Source organism: Monomorium pharaonis, chromosome 4, assembly GCF_013373865.1.
Source record: "Monomorium pharaonis isolate MP-MQ-018 chromosome 4, ASM1337386v2, whole genome shotgun sequence".
In the NCBI taxonomy this organism is placed as follows: Eukaryota; Metazoa; Arthropoda; class Insecta; order Hymenoptera; family Formicidae; genus Monomorium; species Monomorium pharaonis.
The window spans coordinates 24,360,645-24,380,501 of NC_050470.1; the positions used below are offsets into that span (position 1 = coordinate 24,360,645).

General features: G+C 32.6%; 1 protein-coding gene across 7 annotated transcripts; it reads left to right on the forward strand.

Annotated features, from left to right (window-relative positions):
• Positions 1–116: 116 nt before the first annotated feature.
• Positions 117–19,734, forward strand: LOC105833640. Of its 7 annotated transcripts, none has more exons than XM_036285539.1 (24): positions 5,036–6,666; positions 6,745–7,713; positions 7,795–8,766; positions 8,846–9,441; positions 12,067–12,161; positions 13,596–13,756; positions 13,832–13,920; positions 13,991–14,048; positions 14,149–14,272; positions 14,726–14,784; positions 14,874–14,942; positions 15,024–15,087; positions 15,161–15,292; positions 15,368–15,538; positions 15,617–16,107; positions 16,180–16,630; positions 16,726–17,114; positions 17,176–17,404; positions 17,497–17,666; positions 17,751–17,943; positions 18,507–18,720; positions 18,910–19,100; positions 19,173–19,279; positions 19,345–19,734. In XM_036285539.1, the coding sequence occupies exons 1-24, from the start codon at positions 6,208–6,210 to the stop codon at positions 19,381–19,383; spliced, it is 6,492 nt and encodes a 2,163-aa protein (XP_036141432.1). In that variant the 5' UTR covers positions 5,036–6,207; the 3' UTR covers positions 19,384–19,734. The 7 variants fall into 7 exon arrangements, with proteins under 7 accessions (XP_036141438.1, XP_036141436.1, XP_036141435.1 ...); XM_036285540.1 differs by having other exon boundaries at positions 19,173–19,235; XM_036285545.1 differs by lacking the exons at positions 5,036–6,666; positions 6,745–7,713; positions 7,795–8,766; positions 8,846–9,441 and adding exons at positions 117–496; positions 704–786; positions 2,338–2,357 and having other exon boundaries at positions 19,173–19,734.
• Positions 19,735–19,857: the final 123 nt, after the last annotated feature.

Genomic DNA, 19,857 nt, shown 5'->3' on the forward strand with positions numbered 1-19,857 from the left:
ACACCAACGTAGCATACAATATCGAACATTATCATTAACAGTTACAGAATAGGAATGTTACTTCTCCGTCTATAAATATTACGAGTACATTGCCCAACAATGATTCCTTGAACTTACTTCAAAAAAACGACACTCTTGTATAAAAATTAATACAAGAATGTTATTTCCTGAATTATGTGTCCGAAAGTGAACTAATTCAGTCATAATTAATATTTTGTTATGTCAAGAGCAAGATTAAAATATTTGAAAATAAAAGAATAACATGTCCGTAAGAGGCCCTAGTCGTTTACACGCAGTGACATACATTCCTGAATTTTATTATGACTGCATTACGCATGCGCAAAAAAGCATCACCTGAAAACAACTGAGCAAGACTGATCCGAAATGTAGCTAACCTCAAACGAAGAGGAATAAAGTGGGATAAAGGCAATCTTGTACTGTGCTGCCAGAATATAAAAGTCAGTTGTTCCAATTTCTTGGTGAATTTATCTAACAGGTAAGTCTATCGTCATTTTTTTTGTTAAATAAAGACAAGTACATTTACCTGATAAGTAAGTTTACCAAAAAGTTGGAACAATCAGCTCTAAGCAGGAAACATGCATGTGTGAATTTAACGCGATCCAAATCTTATACTATTATATTATCAGTATAGTATTAAGATATATATATATATATATGTGTGTGTGTGTGTGTGTGAGTATAGTTACCAAATGGAAAGAAAAAGCAGTAAAACGTTGCCTTCCTCTCTGCCTAGACTTTCCAGAAAAAAAAAGGATGGGTTCTAAGGTTAGTACCTTCAATTAAAGACTTGTTCTTTTTTAGCTAAACTTTGTACATAATTTTTGTTTTCCCATTTAAAGACGCATAGGGAGACGTTTCACATTGTAACGTGTCAGATCCAAGCCAGCAACACATGCTTGTTTTCGTACTGGATTGCTTGCTGAATGGAAGTACTTTGCTCTGATTGATGCATTTCTGAAGATGGATGGAAATGTACCAATCAGAACAAAGTATTTCCAGCAAGCAAGCAATGGGCGCATTCAGCAAACGGAGCGGATTGGTAAGCGCTCAGTAATTCTTTACTATGATTGGTTTCTGCTTCTAAATCTAAACAAAGAACTAAAGGCAAAAACCAATTATATTAGAGCACTTACTGATCCGCTTCGTCTGCTGAATGCGCCCATTCTTGTACGGAAACAAACATTTATATGCCACTGGCTTTTAAATAAAACCTTGACACACGATACGATTTTTCATGTTAGATCTTATACGAGACATCTTACTACGTATCCTCATTGACTTAGGGCCACCGCACAAACTCTTCCATAACGCGTTACGTTACGTTAAGTACTCCATACGAACCTAAGTTGTACTTAAAATTTAACTTAAATCAACGCACAAAGAAATTCTTAACGTAAGAACTTAAGAGCTTACGTTAAAAGTTTCTTTGTGCGTTGATGTAAGTTTAATTTTAAGTACAAACTTAGGTTTATGGAGCACTTAACGTAACGTAACGCGTTATGGAAGAGTTTGTGCGGTGGCCCTTACGATTGGTGATATTGGGTGCGTTCGGGGAGACGCTATTAGCGCTACCAGCATTAGTCCCTCTTCATTACTCATTAAAAGTAGAACGCACCCATTATGACGTGCGACATGCCATATCCAATAAGAACTGTTTTTTTCCAAAAAAGTAGAACTCTTATTGGATATTGTGCGTCACAAAATTGCGCTGGTCTGCCAGAGTCCTAACTTAAAACGAAATTCATAGACCGATCTTATTCAAGATCCATCTTAAGTACGATCTTGAAATATCCATAAATACTGTTATTTCATTGATTAAGTAAATCTTAAATCTGCTCGTAGCTAGATTTAAGACGATTTTTGAACTTAAGATCGGTCTATGAATTCTGTCCAAAGCCCTAGTCTACATTAAAGTTTTAAGCTTTAACCCATAAAGCCCGTTCTACATTAAGCCTTGTCTACAGAAATCGCAAACAGCCAGTTGTGACTTGCGACAGCCAATGAGCGCTTAGTTTCTAGTTAAAGTTTGACAGTCATTGGCTGTCGCAAGTCGCAACTGGCTGCTTGCGATTAATGGGTGCTTTCTATTTAGTAACACAAGTCGACACAAGCATTGTTTTATCTTTTTTTACGTTCAATGAGTAACAAAAATAGTCACTAAATAGAAAATAGTCCTAAATAAAGCATTGTGTGCTCTAGGCTTAAGTTAATAAAGTGAATAAATATATGTATACAGTGTGTAACACCGCAGTATAAATAATGGGGAAAACGTATAATGCTAAACGTTTGCCTCTTTCCTATCATCGACTTTCTAAGAAAGGAGGATGGATACGAAGGTTAGTATCTTCAATTATATATGTTACGCGGGGTTATTTTACAATTGTTTCGGTACTTTCTGTGTCTTTATAGGTTAACTGAATAAAATGGTAGAATCCTTGCTGTTCTCTTCGTCGATTTATAGTACTCACCATCTCCTTCGTTTCTTGCCACGTCCGCGATAGCTTTAAATATTTAGTAGCAAAAGTTCCGCGTCTTCATTGCGCATGCGCGAAAAAGCATCACCGAGACTGACGCTGCATTCGGAAACGTCACCCGAGTGCTCTTGGGTATCATTCTATCCTTGTCTCACATTCAACAAATAACAATAATAAAATGATACCCAAGAGCATGATGTAATAAGAAAGGTGAATCAACATCATGTATGCGCAGTAGTCGATGTCTCGACCAATAAGAATTGGGTCCAAATATTCGAAAGAAGAAGATTATTGGTCTGTTTTTTCTAGCTGCACTGTTGTACTGGTGCAATAAGTTAAAGTAAGACAAGTATATTTTTTCTCATTTTAACTTATTGCACCAGTGCAACAGTGCAGCTAGAAAGAACAGACCATATGTGTGCTTTCCAGCAAGACACAGTGTAATGCCCAGTCTACAATGAGTCGTTGGTCGTTGGTCGTAAGAAATTTAACCAATTATGTTCGGTTATTCTTCTCTAAGATCAACTGTGATTGGTTAAATTTCTTACGACCAACGACCAACGACTCATTGTAGACTGGGCATAACACAGTGTCCATTAGTGTGAGAAAGAACATGTCAGTGTGTCTCGTTTACACTAGTGGACACTGTTGGTCTGTTCTTTCTAACTGCACTGTTGCACCGGTGCAATAAATTAAAGTAAGACAAGTATATTTTTTCTCATTCTAACTTATTGCACCAGTGCAACAGTGCAGCTAGAAAGAACAGACCATGTGTTACACTGTATCTTGCTGGAAAGCACACTATATTATTTACTAATTCAGTATAGCTTATTATTTCTCTTATTACAAAGGCATTTTTGTACTGCGCTTGTACTATTCTAAATATTTTTACAATTCTTCCAAATATCTGCATTTTAAGTACACGCGATTAATATTCTAAATATATATGATTGTCGTGTTCGAATTGCGCGGTGCATTTGGACCCAAATTTCATTGGCTCCGCTCATCGTGCCGCCATCGCTATATGCGCAATGGCAACACCTTTCTTATTACATCATGCCCGAGAGCACTCAGGTGATGTTTCCGAACGCAGCCCAACACTGATCCGGAATGTTGTTAACCTCAAACGAAAAGGTATAAGAGCAATCTTGTGCTGTACTACCAGAATATAAGACATGGAACATGTATGTATAAATTTAACGCGATTCTAACCCCCTACGTAATACATAGGTTTGTTCGCGTTGCTTGAAATCCTTAAAATTTTTTGCACTTTAAACGAGATAAATATATACTTGAGCACTGGAGAAAGAGAAAGCAAAGATGTCGAGTGCGAAAAGTGCAAGTAACGCGAACAGGCCCCATGTTACACTACATGTAATGGTGAATCCCAGGTCTCACGTTCTGACAGCACAGCCAACATAGGTCTCTTATGCTATTACATTATCAGTATTGTATGGAGTGAAATATACTTATTATATATGTGTATATATTGAGTTTGTATGTATGCGTATATGTATATATGAAGTGCAGTTACTAAATGGGAGCAAAAACGTCCAAAAAAAAATTGCATCTCTGTCGTCCTAGACTTTCTAAAAAAAAAGCATGGGTTCTAAGGTTAGTACCTTTAATTAAAAGGTTGATTTTTTTAGCTGAACTTTGTGTATAATCTGTCTTTTTTTTTCTTATCCCTTTAGAAAGAAAAAAAGATGAATTATGCAAAAAGTTTAAGTAAAAAAACATCTTATTTATTATATGTTGATAGAATTTTAATCAGGATTATGTGTGGACATTTACACATAAAATATAAATATTTTACATTACATTATACAATAATGTAAATTATATAAACTATGTTTTACATGTCATCTACAGGAGCTTTCCATCAAGAGACACAAATTGAAGTATTTCTGTTCTTGTCTATTACCAAATCTGCAAAAGCAGAATCCCACGTAGCAGATCCATAGCCTACTGTGTCCACATTAAGCTTGTGTTTTGTAGACAGAATCTGCTGAACAAAATCTGATAGCATATGGTGGCAAAAAAGCAGCAAATGTCAAATGCAGTCTCTGTCCACAGAACACGAGCTTAATACGGACACAGTAGGCTATGGATTTGCTGTGGGATTCTGCTTTTGCAGGTTTGATTATCTGGATAAATATCAAACAAAAACAGAAATACTATTGTTAATTCGTGTCACTTGCTGGAAAGTTCTCTACATAAACAATAGGTATTCTATGTATGTGCAATGACTATAATTTGCTAGCACTGGCAAGAACATAAGTTTGTTTTTTATTCTTACACTGCTGCACTAGTACAATAAGTTAGAATGAACAAAAATATATTTGTCTTATTCTAACTTATTGCACCAGTGCAGCAGTGCAGAAATAAAAGACAGATCTCATTTCATCAATATATGAATATTATGTGTGATCAACTGTAAGGGCCTAAACACAATGCCAGGCAACAGGCAATAGGAACAGAAATAATGAAAGAGAGAAAGGATCTTCTCTCTTTCTCTCTTTATTTCCTATTCCTATTGCCTGTTGCCTGGCATTGTGTGATGGCCTTCACTTATTGTATCATTTGCTTTGATAAAGCAGATATCTGTGTGATATCCAGTGCCCTTTCAAGTTTCTCTTTGCTATTACATTTACGACAGTAGGGCTGTGTATGAACTTGCGAGAGCCAATAAGCGTTGTTAAACTCGTTTACTGTCGCAAATTACAACCGACTGCTTGCAGCTAATATAAAATAAAATTTAAAAAACGGTGGAAGAACAAAGGATAGAATCATTACAGAGGGAAGATATAAAGGAAAGAAATACTTTGAAAAATTCTACGAAGAAAGAAGAGTAAAGCCTTGGTTCTATAAGCAAGAAGAAGAAAAAGGATTAATAAACATGATCAACAAGCTCGGGGCAGATCATTACAATTTGAATAAGTCATTAAGTAGAAAGAATTACATAGATTGCCCGAGATGTAAGTATGGAGCGGAAAAAGAGGATATCCACCATGTGGCGCTACGTGCATTAAGTATGACGAAGCTAGAGGGAGAATGTATGGTCAGTTAACCTCCATGCCTCCATCGGAGTAAAATATCTATACGACATAGAGAATGGTTAAAAAAATTAGATATTGAACCGCTAAGAATTCTGTGGCATTATATCAAACATATAGGAAAGATAATATAAAGTACGGCAAGAAATCCAAAATTAGACAGAGAAAAAGTGCTAAAATAGCCACTATACAGAAGTAAGCGGAGGGCACACGAAATAACAACAAAAAAAAAAACTGCCTTTTGATATTGGTTGTAATACGCGGTATCTAATAAGTACTTTGCTTTTTCGAAAAAATAGTCCTGTCATTGACATCGCGCATCGCACGCGACGTAAATCGCGCTAGTATATAGCTAGCTAAGATAATTATATATTTTTCTCATTCTAACCTAATTTTTTGCACCAATGCAGCTAGAAAGAACAGATCTCTATATTTTAGTGTAATGAACTCGCAAGTTACCGACGCTTTATCGTTTTCGCAAAGGTAACTTAATTCGTGTTACTTAACAAAGAAAATACGGACATGAATGTCGCATATCCACAACAGATTGTGACACATTAAACTTATAAAAAAAAAATCATTCAACAAAGAATGACGGTCACGTCAAAATCGCATAAAAACCGTTAATACATGGTGATTAGGGATTAATAAAAGAGATGAGTGCCAAGAACGACACAATGATTGACAGTGACGATAAGCTTACACCTTCAGAGATTGACCAAATTGCAGAAGAGACTACAGAAACTACAGAAAAGACAACTGAAAACCTTCCTTTGCCGCATAGGTCCCAACAAAAATATTTGAATACATACCAGAAATTTATGGACTGGAAAGCTAAAAAAAAATTTGAATTACTATCTGAAAATGTAATGTTGACATATTTTAAGGAATTATCGGACACTCGCCTACCACCGAGTTTATGGTCAATTTACTCGATGTTAAAAAGAACTTTAATCATCAACGATAATATTAACATTAGTTGTTATAAAAAGCTCCGTCGATTTCTCAGTAAAGAAGCACAAGGATTTCAACCCAAAATAACAAAAGTTTTGACGACAAAACAAATTAAAAAATTTCTTGATAATGCTCCTGACCATACATATTTAAGTATAAAGGTAAATATTACCCTATATAAAAATTTTTTGCATTGAATAAAAATTTTATACATTACCTACATATATGCTCAATTACAGGTAGTTATGATTTTTGGGATTTGTGGTGCATGTAGAAAAAGAGAACTGTCTAGAATAACAATTAATGATATTGAAGACAAACAGAATTTTGTGGTAATTAAAATTCAAGCAACAGAACATGATAAACCAAGATCCTTTTTAATTACTGAAGAATTTTACAGTGTTTTTAAAAAATATTTTGCCTTAAGGCCAAAGAACGTACAAACTTCAAGATTTTTCTTGACTTATCGCAATGGACAATGCACTTCACAGCCGATTGGAATCAATAAGTTTGGCAACATGCCAACAATTATTGCATCATATCTTAAACTACAAGATCCTCATTCTTACACTTTTCGCACCTTTCGTCGCACTTCCGCTGCACTATTTGCAGATTCTGACGTTATAACATTAAAACGATGTGACAGCTGGAAATCCAAAGTTACCGAAGAACATGAGAAAGACTCTTTCGACTACAAAATAGAAATCTACGATGAAATCCCAAGTGCAATAATCAATACACCTACTTCAACTTCAGAAGCAGAAATGAATACCAAAACCCCCATAAAACTTGAAACTCTCGAAAATGACAGCAAACTTACATCTCCGAACATTATTCAAACAGCTGAGAAAACGACAGAAAATCTTTTGCCATCAAAATCAAAAGATAAATATTTAACTACATACAACAAATTCATGAATTGGAAAGCTAAAAAAAAATTTGAATCACTATCTGAAAATGTAATGTTGACATATTTTAAGGAATTATCGGACACTCGCCTACCACCGAGTTTATGGTCAATTTACTCAATGTTAAAAAGAACTTTAATCATCAACGATAATATTAACATTAGTTGTTATAAAAAGCTCCGTCGATTTCTCAGTAAAGAAGCACAAGGATTTCAACCCAAAATAACAAAAGTTTTGACAACAGAACAAATTAAAAAATTTCTTAATAATGCTCCTGATCGTACATATTTAAGTATAAAGGTAAATATTACCCTATATAAAAATAAATTTTTACATTGAATAAAAATTTTATACATTATCTACACGTATCCTCAATTACAGGTAGCTATGATTCTTGGGATTTGTGGTGCATGTAGAAGAAGGGAACTAACTAGAATAACAATTAACGATATTGAAGACAAACAAAAGTTTGTGGTGGTTAGAATTCCAGCAACAGAACATGATAAACCAAGATCCTTTCTAATTACTGAAGAATTTTACAGTGTTTTTAAAAAATATTTTGCCTTAAGGCCAAAGAACGTACAAACTTCAAGATTTTTCTTGACTTATCGCAATGGACAATGCACTTCACAGCCGATTGGAGTCAATAAGTTTGGCAACATGCCAACAATCATTGCATCATACCTTAAACTACAAGATCCTCACTTGTACACTTTTCGCACCTTCCGTCGCACTTCCGCCGCATTATTTGCAGATTCTGACATTACAACGTTAAAACGATGCGACAGCTGGAAATCCAATAAAGTTACTGAAGAACACGAGAGAGACTCTTTCGACTACAAAATAGAAATCTGCGACGAAATTCCAAGTGCAATAATCAATACACCTACTTCAACTTCAGAAGCAGAAATGAATACCAAAACTCCTATAAAACTTGAAACTCTCGAAAATGACAGCAAATTTACATCTCTGGACATCTTTCAAACAGCTGAGAAAACGACAGAAAATCTTTTGCCATCAAAATCAAAAGATAAATATTTAACTACATATAACAAATTCATGAATTGGAAAGCTAAAAAAAAATTTGAATCCCTATCTGAAAATATAATGTTGACATATTTTATGGAATTATCAAACACTCATGTGTCATCAACTTTATGGACAATTTACTCGATGCTAAGAAGCACTTTGAGTATCAACAATAATATTAACATTAGTTATTATAAAAAAGTCCGTGCATTTCTCAAAAAACAAGCAATAGGATTTCAAACCAAAAAGTCGAAAGTTTTGACGATAGAACAAATTAAAAAATTTCTTGATAAAGCTCCTGACCGTACATATTTAGTTACAAAGGTAAATATTACCAATGTAGAAATAAATTTTTACATTTAATATAAAATTTTATACTTTAAAATTTATATATTATTTACAGGTAGCTATGATTTTTGGGATTTGTGGTGCGTGTAAAAGAGTAGAACTGACCAAAATAACAATTAATGACATTCAAGACAAAAATAATGTAATGCGGATTAAAATTCCAATCACAAAAAATTACAAACCGAATTACAGATCTTTTGTAATCAAGGATGAATTCTATGATATTTGTAAAAAGTACATTGCTTTAAGGCCACAGAACGTACAAACCTCAAGGTTTTTCTTGAATTACCAACATGGAAAATGCACCGCACAGCCGATTGGAATTAATAAATTTGGCAGAATGCCAATGACTATTGCATCATATCTTAAATTGCCAGATTCTTCTTTGTATACTGGCCATGCCTTTCGTCGAACTTCTGCAACACTATTGGCAGACTCTGGAGTTGACCTTACTACAATATTAAAGCAACATAATGGCTGGAAATTCAATAAAGTTACCAAAGAACACAAAGACTCTTTTGACCACAAAAATGAAAGCTGCGACCAAATCACAAATACAACAATTAATACATCTATTTCAACTTTACAAGCACCAAAAACATACTCAAAATTAAAAAATAACATCAATTCATCAACATCAGAAAACCACACGTAAGATAAAGAAAATCTTGAAATGCCAAACGTTCGAAATGAAAAATGTTTCGTTTACATTTGTTCTCGCCTTCGGCTCATTCGTTCACTCCACAATTGTGAACAATAGCTGATTTCCTATGCTTGTTGCACAATGTAGTACTATTACCATGTTTCATATTTCAAGTAATATTTTTTAAGATGTAAAAATTTATTTCCGAGTTACATTACGGACTTGAGAATTCATTTTAATTACATTACACAATTATGTCACATTGAAGAAAAATTGATAAAATTGATATACTATTAAATTTAGGTTAGGTTCTTGTTGATAAGTTTAAAACGTGAAATTTTTGTTAAAATATATTACAGCATTATTATATTATTGCTATAATTAGAATGCTACAATATTAGATATATTGTATTGCTTAGAAATGCTTACAATTTGAAACGAAAATATTGAAGCAAAGAACTTGAAGGAAAATTATAAAAGCATTTTTGCCACATTTTGTATCTCAACCATTATTTTTTAATAGATAAAGAAAGATTTATATTTATTTATCTGACACGTTACTACAATTAAAGAGAAACTTGAGAGTGGTCATATCTTGACTTTTCTCATTCTTTTTTTTGTCACTTAAAATATAACGAGTATATAGTGTTGATTAAAGTTTATCACTGCCAACATTTTGTTGGAAAATTATTGTTTACATATGCTGTGTTCACTTTGGCATCCACAGCAGTATGTCATTATTTCATCCTTGTGATTTATCAAATATTAAACAAGAATAAATGATTACAAGTGTTATAAACGTATATACCATTAATGTGATTCTGTAACTCGTTAAGAGGTATCGGTATCGTTATACAGTTGTTGCGCAGATATTTTATATGGTAAAAAAGCTGCACAACGACAGTATAACGATACCGATACCTCTTAACGAGTTATGCAAAGTTTACAATGTCAGCAGGAGTAATGGAGTAGGAGTAAGAAAGAAGTAAGAAATATGAAATGAGATTTACCCATTTCGTTTACTCCCGGTTTTTAATTGGTCAATTGTTACTCTTATTCTTTACTCCATTACTTCTGCTGACATTGTAGACCTTGCATTACAGAATCGCACTACAGATCTGTAAATATTGGTAAATATGAAACTGGAATTTGTCCATATATGGCGCCAGCTGTCAATGTAGTTATCGTCAAACCGCGTCATTGGCGCCATTTTCTTGTTTTGACATCTGATAAAGATTTTCAACTCGCAACAATACAAGTTTCATACAATAGCATAGTTTTTAATAGCATTGAACATGTCGAATTTTGTGCCTGGAAACTACGATTTGCAGACAGCATTGATTTTCTGTTAACATTTGAAGAAAATTGCTGCAGAATCGCATCGAATGCTTGTCGAAGCTTACGGTGAGCATGCTCTTGGTAAATCACAGTGCTTTGAGTGGTTTAAAAAATTTAAAAGTGGCGATTTTGAGGTGAGAAACGAAGAACGTGGAAGACCACCGAAAAAGTTTGAAGATAGCGAATTGCAAGCATTGTTGGATGAGGATGACGCTTAAACGCAACAACTCATGGATCAATTAAATGTGACACGAGAAGCCGTCTCCATACGTTTGAAAGCCATGGGAAAGATCTAGAAGATGGGAAAATGGGTTCCACATGAACTGAATGAAAGACAGCAGGAAAACCGAAAAACCACTTGCGGAATACTGCTCGCCAGGTACAAAAGAAAATCATTTCTCCGTCGAATTGTGACTGGCGATGAAAAGTGGATATATTTTGAGAATCCTAAACGTAAAAGATCATGGGTAACTCCAGGCAAACCATCGACATCAACTGCAAGGCCATCGAAGACAATGCTCCGTGTTTGGTCAAAAGGGTGTGATCTATTATGAGCTGCTAAAACCTAGCGAAACCGTTAATACTGAACGCTACTGATAACAAATAATCAATTTGAATCAAGCTTTGCGTGAAAAACGACCAGAATATCAAAAAAGGCAACACAAAGTGATTTTGCTTTATGACAATACACCATCACACAAAGCAAAACTGGTCAAGAAAACGATTGAGGCGGTTGGTTGGGAAATACTTTCGCATGCGGCTTACTCACCAGACTTGGTTCCATCCGATCATTACTTATTTGCATCGATGGGACACGCACTTGCTGAGCAGCGCTTCACATCTTACGAAAATGTACGAAAATGGCTCAATGACTGGTTTGCCTCAAAAGAGGAACAGTTTTTTTGACATGGTATCCACAAATTACCAGAGAGATGAGAAAAATGTATAGCTAGCGATGGGTAATATTTCGAATAATTTTTTTTTCCCCCATACAATAAACGTGTATTTTCTATACAAAAATTCCGGTTTCATATTTACATACCTGGTAGATGTCATGTATACATAATTTATATGTAATGCAAATTATTTCTATTTTACATATAAACGCTGAATCCTGGTTTTAATCACATAAAATGGAAGAAACCATCTCCTTCGAGATGAGAATGAGTTCACACGTGTTTTGGCCTGAAAAATTTTTTAAAGTTGCTGAATTAAAAAATTTTAATTTATATAATGTAACATGTTTTAAATGAAACAATATTTACATACTAATTTATATAATTAATTTTTTTTAGACGACAGTTACTGAGGCGCTTGGCCGAACAAATTCAAGAAAATCAAGAAGGTCAAGATCAAGAAGTTGATCCAATAAGTACAACAGTTTCAAATGGTACTGATAAAAAAATTTGAAAATTATTAATTAATATTTACTATATTAATTAAATAATTATTAAATACAAATTAACATAAGGTAAAGACAATATAACGTTCTTTCCTTTGATTTTTCTGTAACTTTGTGTATTTTCATGTGTAGAATCTCAGAAAAAAAATTGATACTCTCAATTTTCCTCTTTTTATTTAATTAAAAAAATTTTTAATGTTGATAAGTAGGAACATGATTATTTATGGTTATAAAAATATTGTGCATACTTTTTAATATTGCAATTTATAAATCAAGTGTAAAATAAAATATTAATATATATAGTTAAACAGTTTAATCCTTGGTTTCTTGTTGGTAACGTTATGTAGCCCAAATTTATACATATATTTATTTTTATATTGATCAATTGCAAACTATTCTCTACTACAGTTAATATTATTTCAGGAAAATAGTTTTTATTTTTAACTAAAGCAGAAAATATTTACTAACATGAATTAATAATGTGGAAATTTTCAACACAAATTCACAAATTATTCTCTACTATAATTAAAATTATCTAAGAAGGAAAATAACTTATTTTTTAAGTTTAAATTTTATTTTTAAAGTAGAGAATATTTAATAATATGAATTAATCAAGTATTAAAAAATTTTCTATTACAAACTCAATTTAACTTTTGTTATATTTTTTACAGTGATAAACTTATTATATTTACCAACATTAAAAAATTTTTCTTCTCAAAAAAGATTTTACACATTTTTATAAAAATACATAATTTTAAACAAGTTATACTGCATAGAGAACGTTATATTGCATATTTACCTAAAATAATTATTAAAATCAATATTAATTACATATAATTGAAATGTAATTAATGAACTTAAAGGTAACTGTAGAACGTGACGTGACCGATCGTTTATGATAATGGCATCTGAGTCGACAGCAAATTGTTGCTGACGGTTGTCGCTTTCGGCGCGAGAATCGTATTGCGAGCGTCACGGTTTTGCCGCCTGACTCTGGCTAGGTTACGCGTGTTTGATTAGTTTCATAAATCGTCAGATTTTTGTCAATGTATCAGGAAGCTATTACTTGTATCCGTAACCGGATGCATAGATAGGTAAAGCCAGTGGTCGTGGGTACGCAGCAATCGGAAATTACTGAACAAAACTGTCTCTTTCCACCATCAAACAGTTGAATATTCTTTTTGGATTGACCATACCGATATTGACGAGCCGATGAGTGGAGACATTCAGTCCGGATCAGTGTAGGGCTATTCAATTCACGAAACTTTCATAAATTGTAATTAGCGATTTAAAGAAATTTGCAGGAGTTTTTTACTATTTTTATTTGTTGTTTACTTTCCAGTTAGATATATTGTTTATAAAGTCTGTTAACAAATTGACTTTGATTTAATTGTACATCTTTCAATGTTTTATGATTTTCAGCACAAGCATCTACAGACAGCATGCCAAAAATACGGATGTATTCACGCTCTGTTCTAAGCACTCGTCCAACCGACATGACGTTAAATTTGGAGTGTACAGAGGAGCCTCTGAGCGAAGCCCAGCAGATGTCGAGAACAAAGCACAAAGAAGATTATGATAAAGTAAATTTTTCTACTTGATCATGTTTTCTTGATGACACAAATACGTGTTAAACATTGATATTTTTTTGTTACTAGGTTACAGCTATCTTAGAAGAACTAGTTAAAGATCATGGAGGCAAATTAATAAGCCAAGTGGGAACCGTCAGTGGTTATCAGTATACATTGTAAATATTTGAATTATGGAATGAAGTAGCAATTGTAAATATAACTAATAATATAATTAATATTTTTCAGACCTACAGTGCCAACAACTGCAGCAGTAGTTCAAAATAATCCGCAGATTTTAAATGTTGTAAGTTTAATTATTTTAGAGAGTATAACTTTAATGCAATAAAAAATAATAGCAAATGTAAATATTTTTTTACATAGAAATATGCTTTTCTTTACTGTAGACTCAACAAAACAAGAATTCAATTAAATTAAATATTGGTAACACAAGTGGATCACAAGGGAATATTCAGCTAGTAGTTGATCCACGTATGGGAGTTATTTTGGGACCTGTTACACAAACTCAAGGTAACAAACTGTTTATTTAACTCTAGAATGTTTGAACAAAAGTATAAGTGTTTTCATAACACATAATTCATAAGAGAATTGGAAAGAATCTTTATTTTCTTCCCTGAGCCATAAATAAAAGATTCTGATTAATTTTTTTCTGTAAAAATTCTAGAATCTTCGCCTATATTTTTTACATCAATACTACTCTAAGTGAAAATTTATCTACAAAATTTAAAAATTTTTCACGATAATTGTTAAGATAAATTTATTTTACAGTTTTTTCTGCCTTATAGATTGTAAGAATAATTAAACTAACATTATTTAAGTGTAAACAAAATTTTAAATGCTATTTAAACTATCAAAGTTCTAATAACAAAAATTGTAGTTAAATTAGCACTTGGATAAAAATTTACCCACAGTAGCAGAGTTAATTAGAGTTGAGATTGATCAAAAACTTGAATCTAATTTTAGGTACAACTACAACAACTACATCTGTGGCATCAACACCGGCACAACCTCAACAAGAAAATGTATTATTAATTTCTCTTATATTTTCTTTATTGAGAATATGTCTTTAATCACACATATTTTTCACTTTAATAACAATATTTTTTTCCAGTACAAGTATACCAGATCTGGACGTAGGACAAAAGTTTTTCAAGTGCAACAACCCGATATTATAGAAGAGGTATAGTTTTTCCAAGTAGAAATTATAGAATTTCTGCACTGCAATCTCAATAAATATATATACAATATTTAATTTTTACAGCCGGCACCGTCAGTTACTTGCATGAAACCAAAATCTGGCTCAACACATATTGCAGCAAATAAGGGTAATATTTTTTTAATAAATATATTCCAGAAAACAAAATGTTATAACTAATAAAATTAATATGAATTCTTCAGTTACCAGTACTACTTCTCAGAGTGTGACGAATGTCAGAATAAAAACTATTGCTAAAACAGTGTCGCCTCAGTCAACTGTTAAACCTACAGAACACACTAGTATAGGAGGAATAGCCATCGGCAAGAATTCAGGTTAGAACTATAAATATATTTTTGGAAAATATATTTTGGATAAAATCCAATTTTTTACTTATGAACATTTTATAGCTAACGAACAGATTGATGAAAGCAAAAAAAACCAACCTGATGGCAGAGAATTTATGTTTAACAAAACGACTGGTGGACGGACCTTCCCCTCCTTAGTTGTGGTAGCAAGACCAAATTTACGTAACAAAGATATAACATCGCCAGTTGCGCAAAAAGAAAGACAAGCATTAGGTTTTTTTCAATTTGTTTTTAACTAACATACAATATAATGTTAAACGCTTTGTTTTGTTATTAACTGAAATTTTTTAGATGCCAAAGTTAAGAGCGTGCTCATGTTTTCTGCTACAAAATTTGCGGAATGGTTGATACAACAGGGCTTAGTAAAATCAGAACAATATTGTCTTCAGCATGGTTCACAATATCAGAAACCTAAACTCAAGTTAGGAATGTATAGCGATCAGGGAACATTTCCCTATTCTGGTGGTTACGTTTGGATATCCAATTGTTGTCCTGACAGATTCGTCTCAGTCTTTTCCGGTTCTATTTTTCAAGGAGCTCATTACACACCCACAGTCTTATTAAAATTGATTTATCATTGGGCGTGTCAAACTAATGTGCAAAACGTAATATCCTGGGTGAAAGTATCCAATATATATTTAAAAAGCTTTTATACAAATATACGTAGCATTTGCACAGCAGCGGTATGGGACAAAACTACTAAAATGGGTGGTAAAAATGTAATCATACAAGTCGGTGTAATTAGTTTAGGGACAACTTCGCAAGATGGACATTTACGACAGGTGAAATATTTTGATACTTTTATTTCACTAGAAAAGATTTGTGTAATGATGAAAATTGGTTCTCGCACTTAGGTGAAAGTTGAGGTTCTCGGGGTTCTGGATCCTTCTACATTGGATATACGATTACGCGCCTGTGAACCAATCCAGGATGGAGATAAATCATTTAAGAAACGGTTTAATAATATTTTACATCCATTAAAAGAATGGGTCCATACAGACTCTAAAATAATGACAGACTTCACTGTCGATAAAAGCACCTTGCACGATATGGGCTATCACCACGTCATGCAGTCTTCGTTTTCAGAACAGAGTCCTAGAAATATCATGAGTAATTACCATATCATGGAATATCTTAGAAAAATTGTACCGAGAATGTTCCAGAATACATTAAGTTTACTTAGTAGACAAGTGATACAACAATTCTTAGACGAATTAATTTGGAGGGAAATGTATGGCGCTACAGCGGAACGTGCATTTGACAACATCATTCGACATATTGCCGAGCAAACAAGAATCGATTCCAGTGAGTAGAAAAATATTTATTATGTTGCCATAAGAAAAATTTTTAATCATATCAATTTTGTCATATGTTGAATTAAAAAATGGATTTTTTTTTAGATGATTCTTTGTTAGATCGCCTGTCGAAAATAGCTCTCAATCCGTTCAAAGATTGGTCGTATTCCATGCTATCTGATTTATCACTGAAAGATACACCATCAAAAGATTCAACATCGGTAACTGATGTAAAAGCATCGTCCCAAAAAACTTCCGATAGCGCGCAGATAATTACCGTAAAACAAGGTGCGCGCCGAGGAAGGAAACGAATTCATCCTGTGGCAACTCCGGAACACGAAATTAAAAGAATAGCAATTGATCCTAAGAGTAATAAAGAAAAAGAAGATAAAAGTGAGAAAGAACAAATCCAGCTTCAAGAATTATATTATGCTACAATGGAAGGTGATAAGAACCTGATCTTAAAAGAATCTAGGACTTCCTTACATTTCAAGGTTTGTACAGAGTTTTTATCCTATAACAATATTAGTATCTTTCATTATCTGATTTTTTTAGTGCTTCCTCTGCACAACAGTAATGCGATCTAATACCGAAGTAATGGAGCATATGGTTAGTCATGTGCCACCACAAGTACCAGGTCAATCGGAATTATCAATATGCCGATACTGTTGCACTCCACTTTCATCACAACATCAAATGCTTACTCATGTGTCAGAAACACACAGCAATTTCGGTCATTCTGATAGCGATATGGTAGTTTGCGCCATTTGCGAGGAGAAATATGGTAATCTAACATCTTTAAACCAGCTTATAACCCATAATTTAAAAAATTAATGTAATGCGAAATAATTATATTTATACATGTTTCTCGTTCAGGAAAGAGCAAATCATTAATTGATCATTTGACGTTGATGCATTATCCTTCCGAGATGCCGTATCAGTGCGAAAGTTGTGGCTATCGTACATCTAGTCATAAGGACGTTATAGATCATTATTATAAAACCCATGAAAAGGGTGAAGGATTACAGTGTCCATACTGTCTTAAAGTAAGAAAAGACAAATATCAAACAAATATTGATTTTTATTCCTGTTTCAACATGGATTAATGCAACTTTATTATATTATGAAAGGTAATACAATTTGTGAACAACGGTAACCCGAACGTGTCCAACGTTTACGCTTACTTATCACACATGCAAAGGCACATCGTAAGAAGAGATCAAGGAAAAGGCAAAAAATGTCCAAAATGTTGTCTCTGGTTCAATCAAAAGAGTTCCTTAACGATACATCAACGAGAATTGCACGACTGTGTTATTAATTCAAGTAAATATATAAACGTATGATTAAATATGATTAAATATTTAAGCTATATACTTGACAACAAAATTAAAATATCTATTCTGCCCTCCCAAAATAGGCAAATTTTAAAACAAACTCTATACTTGCAAGGTTACACCTAAAAAAATTTTAAAACTTGATCTCTATATCTATGCAGTTTCATAAAAAATCAATACATTATTTATTAAAGTATCGATTTAAAAAGTAAAGAGTTTAAATTGTAAACTATTTTTTGTAATTTTATTACTAAATTAATTTTTAACAAATTTATATTTTTGAAATTTTTGTTATTTTCGAGGAATAAAATAAGTAATGCTTTAATTTTACTTTCAAGTATATAAAAAAATATCAACCAATGTATATTTAAACATATTCACTGTTAGAAGAATATTAAAAAGAAAATTTTTTCTGCAATATATCTTCAGGAATTGATTAGCATGAACTTATATTGTGTGTGTAAAATTTTGATTTATATGTATATATATAATTTAAATTTAATTTACATATGCATTTCATATTAAATAATTTATTTCTTTTTAATGTGACAGAAGTGGTACCATATTCTGCCAGTAGCGATGATAGCATAATGATTCCGAAAGTGATACCGGAGATAATACAATTTTCTGTAGATAGTCCTCAACCTGAATTACCACCAGAAAAAATACAAAAATGGAATTCTGGACCAATTACAGTGAACACTTCTGTTAGATATTTGTCCTGCCAGGAATGTGAAGAAGATATTGACGAAGAAGACCATTATCCGTAAGTATATCATTTCTAAGAATATATCTACACAAACTTGCAGAGGCGCATAAGCATATGCATAAGGAATTGGATTGGTCTATTTTCTTATGCATATGCTTATGACTTATGCAAGTTTGTGTGGATATACCTTAAATCCACAATCGCGCACTAAAACCAATAATAACGTAAAATATTTAATGCGCACAGGGGTGAACAACGATGTCAACAATGTCGTTACGTTACATGTTGTTGGCGCGCATTTAAAGAACATCAACAACAAATTCATAATGAAAGACCGAAGACAAGTTTGATTGTGCCATCTCCTTTAGTTAACGTTCCACTAGACAAGAAACTGCAATGCTCGTGCGGTTATACGTCGAATGATGGCAACCGATTAGGTATAATAGTTGTGATATAATATTTTGTATTTTTATCACAAAGTTTAATTTCAATTGACATCCACATTGCAGCGAGACATTTGATAAAATGTAAAAGACTATCAGCACGTCCCGTTGATGAATCCACGTCATCTGGTATGCTCGATAGTTTAGGATTAATTCCAAGAACTGTATCAGAGGTATACATATTTTTAAGTATAATAGTTTTTATTTCTATCTGTCTAATTCTTTAAATTAATTATAGGAACCTGATGCACACGAGAAATCCAGCCTACGCAATTAGATGCGACAAAAACGAAAACTAATTGCTATTGTGATGAATAACATATATATATATATACATATAAAATTATACCAGAGATATATAACATATAGCTCTTTAATATAAAAACATTATTGAAGCTTGAATTTTTTTACAGTATCTAAAATTACCATCTGAGAAACACCAAAATGATTTTATAAATCAATGAATGCGTAAAATATTAATAACAGCATAATAGTAAACACAATTTAATGTTTAATTTTGTTCCAAAAATATGGAATGTATTTAAATTTATATCTTGTCCACTTAAATTAAGATAGTGTTGTTTTATATATTGATGATAATAAAATTGTATATTATGTCAAATTTTAACTTATTTATAATATATTCTGCACACAAAAATTATATGAGACAAATGTCCTGTACTTATTTATAATTAATTTTATCATGTTAGAAGTCGTATAATATTTGTGTTTTGATTACGCATTTTACGCA

Coding starts and splice junctions, on each gene's coding strand:
- LOC105833640 (XM_036285539.1), top strand. CDS start 6,208: ATGAGTGCCAAGAACGACACAATGATTGACAGTGACGATAAGCTTACA. Junction 7,714..7,794: donor GTACATATTTAAGTATAAAG/GTAAATATTACC, acceptor CCTCAATTACAG/GTAGCTATGATTCTTGGGAT. Junction 16,631..16,725: donor GCAAACAAGAATCGATTCCA/GTGAGTAGAAAA, acceptor ATTTTTTTTTAG/ATGATTCTTTGTTAGATCGC.